At 37.2% G+C, this 17,192-nt stretch overlaps 1 protein-coding gene across 9 annotated transcripts in view; it reads left to right on the top strand.

Annotated features, from left to right (window-relative positions):
* PARP8 (poly(ADP-ribose) polymerase family member 8) overlaps positions 1-17,192 on the top strand; it is a 174,437-nt gene that overhangs the window by 81,710 nt on the left and 75,535 nt on the right. For all 9 annotated transcript variants that reach the window (XM_082723240.1, XM_082723239.1, XM_082723236.1 and 6 more), the window contains one exon: positions 12,622-12,659. In XM_082723240.1, coding sequence (XP_082579366.1) covers positions 12,622-12,659 — 38 coding nt within the window. The remainder of the gene's footprint in view (positions 1-12,621; positions 12,660-17,192) is intronic.

Genomic DNA, 17,192 nt, shown 5'->3' with positions numbered 1-17,192 from the left:
TAAAATAAATAAATAAAATCTTAAAAAAAATTTTATTTGTTCCTTGAAAAGTTCATTGATTGATAGAGAAATTTAGTTTTAGTTTGATCAGGCCTCCGCTTCCATTTCTGAAATTTCTGGGCTCAACCTTTCTCTGTTTACTGCAGGTGTTAGAAGGCTCCCGGCTGAAGTTATGCTTATCTGATTGGCTTGTCCATTTGCTCAGCAATTTTCTCCCCTGGGAGAAGGAATTCTCCTGCAAACCCAAGGACTTTCCTATGCATGCATCCCAGAGGGGAAGAAGGGGAATGGATAATGAAGAGGTCCTCTACAGAATTATTTTTTATCTTCTCATGCCTGAGTTTTGGGAAATGGGAAGGAGCTAATAAAGACGTCCGTTGATTTGTCTCCTCCCATTACACAAGCTTCTTTCTTCACTTATCATCTTCCCTGTGATCCTCTTGACAATCCTGGGAAGGAGATGTTATCTCACTTGCCAAATAAGCAGGAGGAGATTAGCCAATTCTTTTTCTCAGGCTCACAGGGCTTGTGAAGGCATATTCTAAAGTCTGTGTTCTTTCTTCTGTGCTCTTCAGGCTGTAAACTAAACCATAGTTGCTAAGTAATTTTGTGAGGAAGGTTATTCCAATTTGGAAGGTCAAAGGATTTATACATTTATTAATAAACATTCATCCCACAATGAATTACAGTGTTCCCACTATATACTGGATATATGGTAGGGGCTGGGAGGTTAAGGTGAGGAAAACAGAAGTGCCTTCCAATCCTATGGATTCAATGGGGGAAGCAGATGTTAATGTCATGCAAATGACTGTATAATTACAAACTATGAAATTGCTCTGGAGTAAGCTCTAGGTCTGGCAGGAAGGACCACAGAGTTTCTTCCTACGAGGTGACTTTTGAGTTGAGATCTGAAGGATGAGAACAAGTTAAGCCAAAAGGGAGGAGAGCATTCCAGGGAGAGGGAATGTGGCATGCTAAGGAAGTGAAGGGGGTCCTTTGTGTTGTAGCCCTGGACAAGATAGGGATGAGACAAGTAGATAGATTACATCCTCCAGGGTCTCTGGGTGGTATTAAGAATTGCGCTTGATACTCCACAAGAAATTATCTTGGAAAGTACTGATCTTACATACTTTAAGGATTTGAGCAAGTTGCCTAGGTAGTATCTTAATATTGATTGCAGTTATCTCTCTGAATATTTATAGTATTTTCTTAAAACATGTTTTCTTGCCACAACAAAGCCTTACCTCATTTTTAGAATTATTTTATCATCTTCAGCTTTCCAGTCCTGGCTTGTTGTGTAAATCATTTGTAGCAGCTTTTTGTATGACTTGAACCTAGATGTAAAACAGTGATGGGAAAGGCATCTACATTTTAGTGAATATTTATCAAAAAGAGTGTTGAATTAGTTGCAAACTGCACAGAGAAGAAAAGTCCAGACGTTAAACTTTGGGGAGGAAATACGGAAATGATATTTATATATAATAAATTTAATGTTGGTGACTTGGCATGCTCTTTCCATTCGTCAGGTCTTGTTGACATTGAATTTGTGACCTCCTTTTTATTTTTGGTTATATTCAAGGAATAAAAGAGAAACAGAACTTTATTTAAATATGCAGTTGGCTCTTTGCTTTGACTAAGGGCAGTATAAAAGAAAAATTTTGTTCATGCCATATGGCATATTAATATCCCCAAAAGCATGCACCTGGTTACTAATCAAAGTTGAACTTGGGTCCTTCAAGTTCATCTCTGTTGAAAAGATGGTTTGCTTAAAATTCTAAGCATTTGACCTATCATATAGTATTTAAGCATGGAGTTGCTGACTCAGCCAGTCTCTTGAAAGTCGCACAAATGAACACCATTACTTTAATCTTGTTACATCACTTGCTGAAAATACAACTTTAAAAATTGTCAAAATAAGCTTTGAAAGTAGGAACATATGTATTATTGAGTAAGTATTTATCAGGCAAGCATCTTCACCCCTTAAACCTTTGTAAAGGGTAATATCAATGGTCCTGCATCAACAGTTTATTTCATTGGCGGGAAAGATGCGTCTTCTCTACTGGGATGAGAGCTTAGTTCTCTTGCCTTGATGTTGAATGCTGCATAAGGGGGGCAGGGCGGGTGTATATGCGTGGTTGTCACTATAAGCCCGTTTCAAGCATGCTTGCTCCCAGCACAGAGCATATGATGTCCCAGTAAGTTTCTGCTCAAACGTTTTCTTTTATGCTTTCCTCTTCTGCCTAGGAGAACTGACATTTCCTTCTATACTTTCAAGATAGGAGTAAAGATAGGTTTCAAGATAGGTTAAATAAGGACTTTGCTGTGTAGTGGTCTCTGGACAAGTAAACTAGTACACTAATGATCAGTTTGAAATGCTAACACTTCTGCTTGTTTGTATTGAAAATAACTGTGATGCTTCCATTGTTTTGGAGCAAAGATCTTCCCCTCCATTGTGTCACTGAATTTCAACTCAGGCCGTCAAGACTGGGAATAATGCAAGTATCACCTTCAGTATGTAGATTTGAAAATGAGAAATACAGAGAATACACGTGATCTGGGCATTCAGAACCCACGCTGTTCTGGGTATCAGAAAAAGCCTCTGAAGAGGTGACAGAAGAGCCTGACACTCCCATGCACGGTGGTGTGGACCCACAGGGGAGCTGTTGAGTACCATCATTTGCTGATTTTCGTCAAAGCTTTCAACACTTGCCAAAGCAGTACATTTTCTGTCAAGAACTGTCATGGTATATCCTCCAGTAATTTTGAGGGGAAAAAAATGATTTGTTCGTTGTTGTTTTTGTTTTTGTTTTTGTTTTTTAAATAAGCTACTGTGTCAAATCCCTGGGGATTTGAGGATGAAAATGTTTGGTCTGTACCTTAAGTCTAGAGATGAAGTTGGACATAGGGGAAGAAAACATCCATCTGCCTGGATTGCTGGAGAAATTTCATAGGAAGTTGTCTTTGAGATTGAGTCTTGAGGGTAGAAGGAGGGGGTGTGTTCCAGGAAACTGAGTCTATGTGTAGGAGTAATAATAGTGATAAAGATATTTACAGATAAAGCAGCTAATATTTATTGAAAACTTTGGAGTGCTTGGTTTCTTCTTTTTCTTTTCTTCAAAGTGCTTTACATGTATTAACCTGTCTACTCCTTATAGCAACCCTAAGAGACAGAAAACTGCAGATTGGAAACTGAGTCAGAGAGTGTTGTTTCCTGGCTCGTAGTCACACAGTTAATAATGGTGGAGCCAGGTTTCACATCCAGAGTCAGGGGCCACTTTCCTTTGTGTGAGTAAAATGACCTGTTCTGGAAATGGTAGAACTTGAAGGGGTTAGAAGCTCAGGTCTCTGGGTAGTTGTCCAGGTTTTGGCTGGTCAGAGAGTTCCATGGGTCAGATCATGAAGAGCCTTGAAGACACACTAAAGAATTAACATTAATTTGTAGAATCAGTATCTGGTTGTTATTTTTGTTTTGTTTTGTTTTTTGAAAACAAGGTCTAGAGCTTACTTTCCTCAGAACTGCTTGGGGTGGTTTTTAGAAGTACGTAGTCCATAGAAGTACATAGTCCAGGTCCTGCTTCAAATCAACCACTTCAAACTTTCCCTGTTCCAGGAAGTGACCAAGCATCTGGCACTGTGATATGGTCAAATAGAAAGTAGATCTATAGTTCCTAATGGCAGGTGCTGCTATTAGTTGCCCCAAATTTCTTGGTATTTAATTTGTTGAGTTGAAAATTAATGTAAAGAAGGCAGTGAATTCTGCTTTGTATGAGTGGGGTTTAATTTGCTTGCAGAAGGGTCGCCTGGGTGGCTCAGTGGGTTAAAGCCTCTGCCTTCGGCTCGGGTCATGATCCCAGGTTGTGGGATCGAGCCCCACATCGGGCTCTCTGCTCTGCAGGAAGCCTGCTTCCTCCTCTCTCTCTCTCTCTCTGCCTGCCTTTCTGCCTACTTGTGATCTCTGTCTGTCAAATAAATAAATAAAATATTTTTTAAAAAAGAGTTAATTTGCTTGCAGAATGTCCTATTGAAATGTGGGGGGAAATGAAAAAGCTGCCTACTTGGTTGAGAGGTAGGGAATTTTTGAGCCTTCTGCTCATGGCTGGTAGGAGACTCGTGGATATAGTTGAGATTACTCATGTGAAAAAATAGAGCAGTCAGCATTGAAATAGGAAAACAGCATGAAATGTGAAATATCAAAAGTCAAGATCTCGACTCAGAAGAGCATCTTAAAAAAATAAGAGGGGACCTAGGGAGGCATGGGATTCAGGAGCCACAAAAGGAGGATTTCATGATGTCTCTGTTTTTATTAAATGTGTCTGAGAATTTATGTAAGAAAAGGACTAAGGAAAAAAAAAGACCAGTGCTATCATGAAGAAGCAGAATTTTGGTGGGGTCTTAGGAGTGGAGGCCCGGTTGGAATGTGCAGGTGCAAGTGGACAGGTGGCAAAAAGGGCTTAGATGACTCTTGGCAAAATTTTGATTTGAAGAAGGCAGGTGGAGTGATAATTAGAAAAGGTTACAAGGTAAAGGGAGTACTTAAACATTACTAGCTCCCTCCCCCTCCTGTTACGTTTCATACTTATTACAAAGATTAAAAAAATACAGATACAAAAAGTAAAGTTTCCCTTCACCCAATAAACAAAAGATAATAAATGTTGAAATTTGTCCACATTTTTCTAGCCATGCTTCTATCAGTATGTATTTGTATCAAATAAATATGTATTTACATATTTTTAATGCAAATATGTTGCATCTGTCTAATTTTTTGTATGTATCTTAATTATTAGAAACACGTGTCTCTTTAGTTACAATATCATTTTATGCCATTACTTTTTCACAGTTACCTGGTGTTATGTCCTATATGTATATATGTGTATATGTATATAAAATAGTGTATGTAATCCTATTATTGGTATTTTTGTTTTTCTGGGTACTTCTTCATTTTAATAGTGCTACCATTAATATCTTTGCAAGTGAATCTTTTCATACTTCCATAATTACACTTTTTTTTTTAATTAATTTCAAATTGTGGAACAAGTTCCCAAATGGAGCCATCATTTATGGCATCTGTAAATCAACTAGATGGATTAGTCTTAGATAAAAGAAGAGACATTTCCATCTTCCTGGGTGTAAGGAGAAAAGGGTTAACTTACAGGTGGGTTGGCAGGTGAAAGAAGTGATAGAATGCCAAGACAGAGTAGCCATATGATGACCTGTTTTAATGAGGATAATTGAAAGGGCGAATTGTTACGGGATGCTAGGAAGTTGTGAAGGGTTGAAAAGTCTACCGAGAAGAATGCAGAAGAGGCTATGAGGGCTTATTGAGCAAGGCTGTTGGAGCTGGGATGGGGCACCATATGTCTATAGTGGGTTCAGATGCTTTGGATCCATTGTCCTCTCCAGCAGCATTCAAAGCCCAGATTGGGAGGGAGTTGAGACATGTCCTATCTACAGTCTGGTGGTTCTAGGCCTGGCAGATAGTCTGCATGGGCAAAATTGGGGTACACAATGAAGGAGTTGAAGATGGTGTGGGGAGAACGGTTAAGCCTCTACAGTCACATAAAGAAGGAAATGAAGCTGCAAGGGCCTATAAAGAACACAGAGAGTGAAAAAAAAAAAGCACATGAGGATTGGTGGGTGTCAGGGAGTAGGAATAAAGGAGTGAGGACTGAAAAGTTATAAAATTGTGGCTAAAAAGTGGGACACTGGGTTGAGATTTTAGAAGGAGAGCAGTTATGCTTCAAGCCAAGGTTCAAGGGTTATCCTTGGATTTCGTGAGCTAAAATTAAGGGAGGATGAGGTCATGGAACCATATGCAGCTTAACGTTGTCCATATGGATGTGGGTGATGTGAGGATTTTTAAGTGAAGAGAAAGAGAGTGCCCTAGAAATTCCTAATCCTGGATAAATGACAGAACAATTGGTAGCGAATAATGGTAAATGAGCTTGTTGACTTGGATATTTAGAAAATGTTTATGCAAGATAAAAATGATAATGAGTGTGATAGTGAGTATTTTGGGAAGTAAATGGCATCAAAATAGCAATTGGGAGCTGCTAGCATGCCAAGTCACCTTCTGGCTTGAGATACAAGAGTTGGTTGTGGAAATGAATGGTTGGACAGTATCTTTTTCATCCTGTAACACTGAACACTGGCAAAGAGGTGCCGGAGGGAATTGTCTTCTGGTAAGTTCCCAGGGGTTCTGGGAATAGGCTAGGGAACACATATCGTCAGGTCTAAGCTGTTGTCTTGCAAGCAAATGCGAACGTACAGAGTTGAGGCCTATAGCCATAAGTGTATAGCTCCAGCGGAGAACTGTGGGCCAGGAGCTGCCCTTTGGTTAGTTTTTGCATTTTGCTTTTTCTTATGTAAATTTTAAAAGTGATCTAACTGGGAAAGAAAAGCTCCCTGAGGATAGGTTTATCAGAGAAATTGTTCTAGAGAGTAAAGTAAAAGACAGAATGAAATATTGGGTTTTGCTTGCTGGGTGTAGATGAAAAAGTATGAGCTCAGAATCCAGGACTCTTGAGTTTGAGGGGACAGAAACATTTTGGGACCCACTTGTAAAATACAGCTACTGAATCCGGTACCGCCGAGAGGTCTAAATCTAAAACAATTTCCTCTTCAGATCCGAGTTCCCTCCCCTATTATGTTAAAACTGCCGTTTTCCTGAGCTCTCTACTATTCCTAAAAAAATTTTTAGGGGCGCCTGGATGACTCCGTTGTTAAGCTGCTGCCTTTGGGTCAGGTCATGATCCTGGGATCCGGGCACTGGGCTCCATGCTCAACGGGAAGCCTGTTTTTCCCTCTCCCACTCCCCCTGCTTGTGTTCCCTCTCTCATTGTCTCTGTCATATAAATAAATAAAATCTTTTAAAGTTTCTTTAAAAAATTTTGTTTTTCTTCGATTTGTGAACTTGGAAACTAGCTCTAAACTCCCTTTATTCATACTTTGCAGGCATTTTGGAAGAAATAGGATGGTAATGGGGTGAGCGGTGAGGTTAGGTATAAGAATGAACTTATGAATGCTTTTAATTACACAAGAAAACAAATGTAGAAACAAAATACAGGATCTGGTAGATAACTGAACATCTGAGGACATCCCCTCCCCCAACCCTTGCCCCTGCCCCCACCCTTGAACTCCTTCAGAAGCTCTTGACAGTAGAGCTAGAGGTCTTTGGTAGGGATAGTTGCTTTCAGAGGAATAACAAGTGGAAGCAGCTATTTTATTTAAGAAATGATTGAAGTTATAGAAATGGTTTAGAGATTCCAGTCTTAAATTTGTGATATTAAGAACCCAGCGTGGGGGGGAAAAGGGACGCCCGGGTGACTCAGTTGGTTAAGCCGCTGCCTTTGGCTCAGGTCGTGACCCCAGGGTCCCAGGATTGAGTCCTGTAGCAGACTCCTTTCTCGACGGGGAGTCTGCTTCCTCCTCTGCCTGCTGCTCCCCCTGCTTGTTCTCTCTCTCTTTCTCTCTCTGACAAATAAATAAAGAAATAAAATCTCAACAAACCAAACCAAACCCTAGCACTGTGCAGTATATGCAGTATATAACGAACATGGAGTGACCAGCTAACTTCCTCTACAAAGCATCTCAGTATAATTGTGGTTTAGAAGCCTCCTCTAAAACTTTGCAGGCATCTTTTTTTCCTGAATCAGAATTCAGAGCTTGCTCCAGCTTTCTCTTCCTGCTCTCGTTCACTTTCCTGTTCACTTCCTCACGATAATTTCGCCTGCTTTAGTATTTAATATGTACGGTTCATGCTACCCTTACTCCTCTACCTATTCAGCTTGGTTCTTTGCTTCCCCCCACTCCCTGTGCTGCTCCCCTCACCCCCCGCCCTACCTGTTAGGTCCTCTAGCTTAATCATCTATGTCTGCTTGTACTAGATTGTTCCCCTAAGAACTCTGTAAGCCCCAGAGTGAAACTGATTTGGATTTTACAGCCCTGGTGATTTTCCTTCTGGTGTACTACCAAGAAAATGCTATATAGCACAGGAGCTGATGAGTCATTTTGTAGGGCTTTTGCTTTCTATTTTGTGTTTGAAAAATTAGGTATGATCCCGAACGTGGAAATGTTTCTTAAAATCAGGAGGATAATAGAACTGTAATATAAGATCATCAGTGTTAGTTTTGGTCTCTGATTAATGTAATATATTGTGATTTTTGAGTAACTTGAGTTCCCCAATAAGCATTCATTCATGTGGAATTTCAGTTTTGTACATTTTCATTGCTTGTACTGGAAGCTGACTAGAATTACTTGGCACCTGCTGCTTTGTGTCTGGCGTTGTTCTGGGGACCTTACACCTGTTAAACCATTAAATCATCACAGCAGGCTTGTACTGTAGGTCCGGATTCTCCATTTTACTGAAAAGAGATCGAAGCTGAGCGTGTTGAAGTAACTTTTCATAATGCCTCTCAGCTAGTAAGGCTCAAAGCTGGAATCTGATCTCTGTTTGTGTGGCCCCGATTACAACAGGCTCCCCAGTTGGAGATAAACATGGGAACGTATTAAGGCTTCCTTTTGAATTTGGACAGTCATACGGATGAGAAATGAAGCCAACTCCTATTGGTTGAGATGGTAGTCTGTTGGGAATTAATTTAGCTTAGTATTGAGTGCAATCTCTGGCAAGATTCCAGGCTTCTATCACATAGTTCTGCTGGATGAAGGATTGCCTTGATCATCAATAATTTCATTTCTACATAGTAGAGTTCCGTTGCCTAAGGGGTTGACTTGTGGGAAAATAAATTCATTGAGGTCATAGTGTGTGTCTCCCCCTGTTTATCTGAAGCATTGCTGGCATGGTTATTTTATCTTCTAATTCCTGGCATTTGATTCAGGGCCATGATTTCCAAAGCTGGTCCCTTGGCTGGCCTCCACCATCTGCCATTTGTTGCCGCCTTCTTCTCCCTGTTACATACCCCCCTACCCCCACCACTGATAGTGGCTTCTGAATCCAATCTCCCACTTCTTCACTTGATCCTAAATATTGTCAACCCTAGTGATTTTTTCACAATACTAACTTTGCATTCAAATGCTATTGTGCTTCATGTCATACTCTGTGATTCCCTTTATATAATGTTCTTGAAATGACAAAATTATAGAGATGGAGAATTGATTAGTGTCTGCCTGGGGTTAAAGATGTTGGGATGAAGGGAGACAGGTTTGACTCTAACGAGGATAGCATGAGGAAAATCCTTAAAAAAAAAAAAGGAAAATCCTTGAACGATTAAATAGTTACGTATTTTGATGTATGATAGTGAGTACATGATGCAAACATTATAAAATAACATAGAACTATATGCAAATTTTATCTAATGTCGATTTCCTGTTTTTGTTATTGTACTATTGGTATATAACATGTAATTAATGGGAAAACCTGAATAAAGGCTACATGAGACCTCTCTATCTGTGCAATTTCATGTGAACCTTTAATTATATAAAAATAAAAAGTAAAAAAAAAAACTATTGTGCTTTAAAATGTTTAAGTTCCTTTGTCTGTCATATTGGTTATGTTTTATATTCTTTGCTTCCTCTTACATTAATCATAAAAAATCATCTCCTGATTTTTTTTTCTATCTAAATCATAGTTAAGCATTGACATAATATTTCTCTTTTATCGGGTTACCAAGAAATGCTTTTTGAATTAATTAAACAATGAAATATACTTGATGAAAGAACAATATATCAGTAGTTGGTCTCATTACTAACCATCTTGTTTTCCTATTCACTTCCTTATTCATTCTTGCCTTTGTGTCATTTCTTTCCATGGACTAAACAGCATACCAGGGGTTTGATCTGAGGAGTCTGGAAGACTTGGGGTTGCCTGAAGGGGTTGCACAGCCTGTGGCCACAGTCACATAGCCCTAAATCCACTCAAAAATTCTAAAATTAGTCCTAAACTCTAAAAATAAGTCCTCCTTGAGGCCTTAAGACTTAGTGTTATAAGAGCCAGATGAGCCAGGAAACCAGGATATGAACTATGGTGAAACACAACCGTCCATCCACTCATATTTACTAAGACTAGTTTTATAGTGCAGAGTACGATCTTTCTTGGTGAACGTTCCATTCATGCATACCTGAAAAGAAAAAGATACTCTGCAGTTATAGTTGGGTTTTCTTTTGTGTTTTTTGTTTTTAAAATGAAAATCTGTTCAGATCTTCCATGTCTTTAATGATTTTTAGGGGGTTGTCTTGTACTAATTACTCAAACTATGATTGTGGAGTTGTCCCTGTCTCCCTTTATCTGTCAGGTTTTGCCTCATGTATCTTGAAACTCTGTTGTTAGGTGCATACACATTTTTTATTGTTGTGCCTTCAACCCGACAAATTCACCATTTGATCATTTTGATCTCTTTTTATCTTTATCTTGAAGTTTTTGTTATTACTTTAAACACTTGAGTCTTATGCTTACTCTTTGCATGGTATAAATTTCCCCCCTTTACTTCCAATTATATTTAATGTGGATCTCTGAAAGACAGCCTAGAATTGGATCTTGTGGTTTGGTTTTGTTTTTTAAACCATTCTGGCCATCTTTGCCTTTTTATTCAGTGTAATTCATCCGTTAGCGTTAAAAGCAATCCTTGTTACAGTTAGGGTCAGGCACCATTTACTGTTTGTTTTTTATTTGTTCCTTCTGTGTTTTGTTCCTCTGTTCTTGCCTTTTTCTGGATTAAACATTCTAAAATGATTTTAGAATTCTTTCAACTAGTTATTGTTTTTTAAGGTTTTTTTTTTTTTTGTGCTTGTTCTAGGGATTATGGTGTATCCTTAATTTTTCTTAGGGTTATTGTTTAGGGTTAGTATTACAATGTTTTATTTAAGATGTAAGAATCTGGAAACTGTATATGACCATTTAACCCCTCCCTGACATCATGCTATAATTGTCATGTGTATTACTTGTTTTATAAATCCCACAGGGAAGTGTTAGAATCTTTAAACAGTCATATATTTTTAAAACATTAAAAGAAAATTACAACTTCTGGTGCTCTCCATTCCTTCTGGACATTTGATTTTCTGATATCATTCACCTGGAGAACTTTGGGATTTTTTTCTGCTTTAGATTTGCTAGGACAAATACCCACAGTTTTCTTTTATCTTCATTTTTAAAGATCTATGGCCTGGATATAGAATTCTCCACTGTCCTCCATTTCTTATGAAAACATTGGTTCTTACTGTTTTCCTGTATGTAATGTGTCAAATTTTTCTCCTCTTTTAAAAATGTTTCCTTATATTTGATTTTCAGCGCTTTGACTCTGTGTAGCTGGATGCAGCTTTCTTTGCACTTGCTCTGTTCAGGGTTTTCTGGGCTTCTTTAGTTTGTACATTGGTCTTTCACCCAAACTGGGAAATTTTCAGCTCTTTTTATCCCCTATATTTTTCTCTCTCTATTCACTTCCTGAAACTTTAGTAATACAAAATATTTGCTCTTTCTACTGTCCCACAAGACCCTGATCATCTGTTTCTTCTTCTTCAGATCGGATTTTCCTTTCTTGTTTCCTTAAGCATATTTATATTAACTGTTTTAACATCCCTGTGGGCTAATTCCAGCACTTGGGTCAAACTTCCACTTGACTATAGGTTAGATTTTCCTGCTTCTTCCTATGTCAAGAAATTTGGGTTGTATTTAATTCACTTTGTGAATGATACTTTGCATGGACTCTATTCTGTATGTTCCTTCAAAGAGAATTGAATTTTTTTTTTTTTTTTTGGTCTTAACAGCCAGTTAATTTGGCTGAATTTAAACTAAATTTTGACTTTTCTCTGGCAGGCAGCAGTTCCCCTGATCCATTCAGAAAGCTAATATTGAACAAGTGCTTGAGAGTCATGCACCATAATAGGTGACTGTGTTAAAAATAAAAATAGACATGGACTCTTACCTCAAGAGACTTACAGTCTAGCTGATCGAGATAGGAAAGTGAACAGATAAGCATGGTAACTTTTAATACGTCACTGAGATAATATCTGGAAGCAGTCAGGTTACTGAGAAAGGAGTTGTGAAATTGTTAAAATGTAATTTAAAAACTATTTTTAAAGCAACCCAATCCTTCTGAGAACAGGAGATCATTTATTTATTACATTCCATAATGTGGCTGATGAATAACTATTAGTTCCACTGGCATCCTGTTGTTAATTCTTTGAGGGAAAGGACACAGGACGTGTTTCAAAAGCACAGTATATTGTGGGGAAGCAGTATTAAAAATAAATGCTTAGATTCTGAACTGCCATACCAAATAGGAGGAATACTTTATGTTTGGTTTAAAAAAAAAAAAGATTTGATAAAATCTGAGCGAATGACACATATGGTCATAGCTTAGGGAATATTTGATATTGCTGAGATTAAAAAGACCTATCTATACTAAAGATACCATTGTTGGGAGAAAGATATTTCAAAAACCGTTTATACTCACAGAAAATATATCTTAAAATCCTGTAAGTTTCCTGTGTCAAATACCAAGGAGGTTTTTTGGTTTATACTTATATCTGTACTCTTATCTGTAAAAATGAATGTCTGTACTATATCTGTAAAAATGAATGGGTAATGTGAGGTTGGTTTTTATTTTGTAAAACATTTCCTTCAGTGGTAATTTGAGCCTTTCTTTTCTCTTTTTCCCCCTGTTTTAACAGTGTATCCTATTCAGTACATGTGTCTGAAGATTACCCAGGTATGCTTTTCTTCTTTCTATTTTTTTTATTACAAATACTCGTGTCATGATTTCTTTGAATGTTTCTTTCTTCTGGAGATCAGGAATGTATATAAATATATCTAAGAGTGAAACGTTCACAGGAAAAGACTTGCAGATCTAGAAGAATTCTTTTGGTTGCCTGTGAGATGCATGTCACCCTGCGAAGCAGTCCAAAATCAAAATACTTTCCTGATGAAAAGTCATGTGCTTGAGCCCGTGTGATAGCTTCTGCCTGTGTATGCTTATATCATTATAAGAAAAACAAAGAGACCTGAACTGGTTTAGTTGTTGGATTTGCAACATCATGTGGCTTTCCATAATGTAAACAGAATAGGTAAGAAGAGCAGCTAAACTAATAGCTAAAAAGAACAATAGCTAAGGATAAGCCTGTCATTTTCCTAAGTATATAAATGATTACACATTTCTCATAATAATCCTATGAGATTGTTACCATAATATCACCATTTTCCTCCTGAATGGCGACACACCTAGTAAGAGGAAGAGTTGAGACTTGAACCCAATAGTCCAGAACCTACGAACTATACCTCTGGACTAGACTGGGTATCTGGTATATACACGGTTATTCTCACTGTGTGTCTGTCTCCTGAAATGAATTAGAAGGCCTACAGACTTGTCCCTAGAAGACAGAATGTAAGAACGCTGCAGATCCCTTTTTCTGTAAATCAGACCGTGTTTTTCTTCTAGGCCTTGGTCAGTCCTATTTTCTAGACACATGTCACCTCATAGAGCCCAGGTTGTGGATGCAAACATTTCAGTCACAACAATGTGAAGATATAAACAAGATATTCCTCTTTAGTATTTTCCTCACAAGTGATATCTATAATTATATTTTGAATAAGAGCATAAGGATTGCAGAAAAAATACACCTTGATTAGTTTACCCTCAGAGCAAAGAGTATAATGCAGGAATCTATTGTTTATTGTATTTTGTGGCAAAGAACAGCAACTCTTTCTCCTACATTCTGACTTACTCAAATCAGACGGTCACCAACTGTACTGTTGTGATCTGCAAGTATCATAAATTAGGATCAATTCTTATTCAAATCTAGCCATTTTATTCACATACTATGCATGATTTGGATCATATTTTTCTATGTAAAATTACTACGTTGCTATAACTAACTTTGATTATATGTACTTGTAGTATTTTTAAAAAATAATTAGTTCATAAGGTAGTATGAAGATCTCCCTTCTTTAACATTTAGGCTAGGATTTTTTTTTTAATTTTTAATTTTTTATAAACATGTAATATATTTTTATCCCCAGGGGTACAGGTTTGTGAATTGCCAGGTTTACACACGTCACAGCACTCACCATAGCACATACCCTCCCCAATGTCCAATACCCCACCCCCCTTCTCCCAACCTCCCTCCTCCCAGCAACCCTCAGTTTGTTTTGTGAGATTAAGAGTCACTTATGGTTTGTCTCCCTCCCAATCCCTCTTGTTTCATTTATTCTTCTCCTACCCCTTAACCCCCCATGTTGCATCTCCACTTCCTCATATCAGGGAGATCGTATGATAGTTGTCTTTCTCCGATGGACTTATTTTGCTAAGCATGATACCCTCTAGTTCCATCCACATGGTCGCAAATGGCTAGGCCAGGATTTTTTGTGGCAGTTTGCATCATGCATTTAATCATGCATTTTTTAATAATGTCAAATGTTACATTTAAGAATAATTTCGTAGGGGTGCCTGGGTGGCTCAGTTGGTTAGGCGTCTGCCTTTGGCTCAGGTCATGATCCTGGGGCCCCATGTGAGGCTCTCTGCTCAGGGGGGAGTCCATTTCTCCTCCTCCCTCTGCCCCTCCCCCTGCTCATGCTCTCTCTCTCTCTTTCACTCTCACTGTCTCAAATCAATAAATAAATCTTTTTTAAAAAGTACTATGGCTAACATTAACAAAAATAAATAAAAATAATTTTATAAATCATAAACTCCCTTACAATTATTTTGCTATGATCACCACACGTGTTAAGCATAGTATTGTTTAAGACTATCGTATAGTTTTACAAGGGGGGTTTATTCATTATTAAAGAGATGCTTATTTTTTGATAGTATTATATAAAGTGTTCTAGGCAGATTTCATTAGAAGTAGCAAGACAAAATAAAATATTTATGAAGAAAAATTTTTTGTAGTTGATTTTGCAGTCAACTCTTGCCCTTGTGATATTTTTGATGCTTGAGTGTTTGCCAAATAAGTATGTTAGGAAAATAAAAGTTAACCTCACTATCATAGATAATTATAATTATTGTACTTCTCATCTGAGGCAGCTCCTAGAGATGTCAATCATGAGAGGACTTTAGTTAGGGTGATAGAAATAATGCCACAAATCAAAACCCATCTTGATGACAGTGAATCATTCTGTAACACAAGAAATAGGGCAGAAGATGCCTTTGGTAAACCAAGCGAACAAAATGTTTAGCTCCCTCTTGTGGCCAAGAGGTATCATGGACTTTTTCTCGCCTTGGTGTGAGGGAGCCCCTCTAAAAATGCAATATACAAAAATTGAAACTTGCTAAAAATTGATTATTTGTGGTTTTTTTTTCCTTTTAAACAAACTCCCATCTTGGATAAAGTCTGTAGTAAATCTGCAATATAATTTTATTTTTAAATATAAAAGGAGTGTAGATAAAACAAAAGTGTGGGTGAGAGATATTTGTACATTTGGGCGTAGGATTTTGAATTGGTTGATGTGACGAACCAGTACACTGTGTACTGAGTATTTCCATATACATAATTGAATTGACTTTAAATGCCAGTTTGTGTATAAGCAGAACAGAGGATATAATGACATTTTGTACTTGAAGAAATATGCCAAGAAAGGTTAAATAGTATTTCCCAAGGACATGTAGTTTGGTGGTAAAAACCAATTCTATGTATTTTTATGGAGCTTCCTTCAAAGTGAATATTACCATGATAATATTTCCCCATGATTAAATTTTAATCTACATTTATTTGTACCAACATTTCAGTTAATACACTTGATTTCTCAGGTAGATAATATTGTATAAAAATTACCTGTTTACTCTCCCTTTCCAATAATCATCCTTGTGTTTTTTTTGTCCCATTACCTGCTAGAACTTCCAGAATATTTTTAATAATTGATATGAAAGTTGGCAGCTTTGTCCTCTTTTTTCAAAATTAATGATTATATTTCCATCTGCTTTCAGAAAACTACTTTTCTCATTTACCAAGCTTTTTGTTTTTGAATCACTATTAAGTCTTTATCAAATTCTTGTTTAACATCTGTTGAGTTATCATACATGATTTCTCCTTTAAACAACAAGGTAATGAGTTATATTATTAGTATATATCTTAATGTTGATCTTTAAGAATTAGATGTATTTTGTCATACACTTTGTCATTAAGGACTTGACATTGTACATGGTCTTTGTCATTTGACAGAACATGCAAGCCAATCTCTCTGAGCCTGGTATTTTTGTTTTTTTTTTTTTTAGGGAAAGTTCTGGGATTAATAATTATTTTTCTGCCATGATTATTACCTGTTCTGATTTTCTGTTTCTTAGTCATTTCTAAGCATGTGTTCTTCTTGAAAGCTCACTATGTTGGTGAAATGTTCAACTTTTCAGCAAGAAGTTTGCTTATAGTATTCAGTATATGTCAGTATATACATCTGAAAATCTTGTGCATCTCTATGGCTATTTCTCCTTTCTTCTTTCTGTTGTTTTTACATTTGTTCTTGCCTTTTCTCCCTTCGATTTTTCTTCTCCGGAGTTTTACCTGCTGTAAAATCCTTTCAAACAAATAGCTTTTTACTTCATTTTTAATTTCTGAATGCAGTCATCTTGATAGTACTTTTGTTAATTCCTTCTGCTATTGTTCCTCAGCCATTTTTTTTTCTCCTCTCCTTCTTTTCCTGGATTATATGGTTGACTGATTAGTTCATCATCCAAGTTTGAAAATTTGGAACTTTCTTTGTCCTGTGGAAATGTATGAGAATAATTCTTCAAATTCAGGATTATGTCACTCTGTTTCTCTCCTTAGGAAAGAATTTACCATTTTACAATTTTAATCATTTACTAACCTGTGTCATCTTTTGAAATCAGTCACAGTTTTGTTTTTTGTGAACAAAGAGGGTCTTTGTTGAGTGTTAAGTACACCTTAAATAACATGGATATAAATGCAATGCTAAATGATATGTTGGTTCTTTAAAATAAAGTGAAGAAATAGTCCTTCTCGTTGACTTGTATTTCCTTATGTCATTTATACTGCAGACAGATTTTTGCTTTTTGAAAGTAAGTATATTACAAGTCACAGATAATTGGCTCTCCTGTAATAGAACAGCAGAGTTTTTTCTCATCAATTCCCACCTTTAATTAGGAAGCTCACCTTACTGGTGGGTGTGACTCTCTCATCCCTTTTACATGCTTTACAACATCCTGCAGCTGTTGAGTGACAAATTTTTGGCATTAAAAAAGCATAGCAAAGCATTGATGTTTGGAGTCAGACGGTTTCACTACTTACTAGTCATG

This window comes from Mustela nivalis, assembly GCF_964662115.1.
Source record: "Mustela nivalis genome assembly, chromosome: 3".
NCBI classification, from domain to species: Eukaryota; Metazoa; Chordata; class Mammalia; order Carnivora; family Mustelidae; genus Mustela; species Mustela nivalis.
The sequence above is the reverse complement of the archived record's forward strand: the minus strand, read 5'-3'. Positions and strand labels throughout refer to the sequence as shown.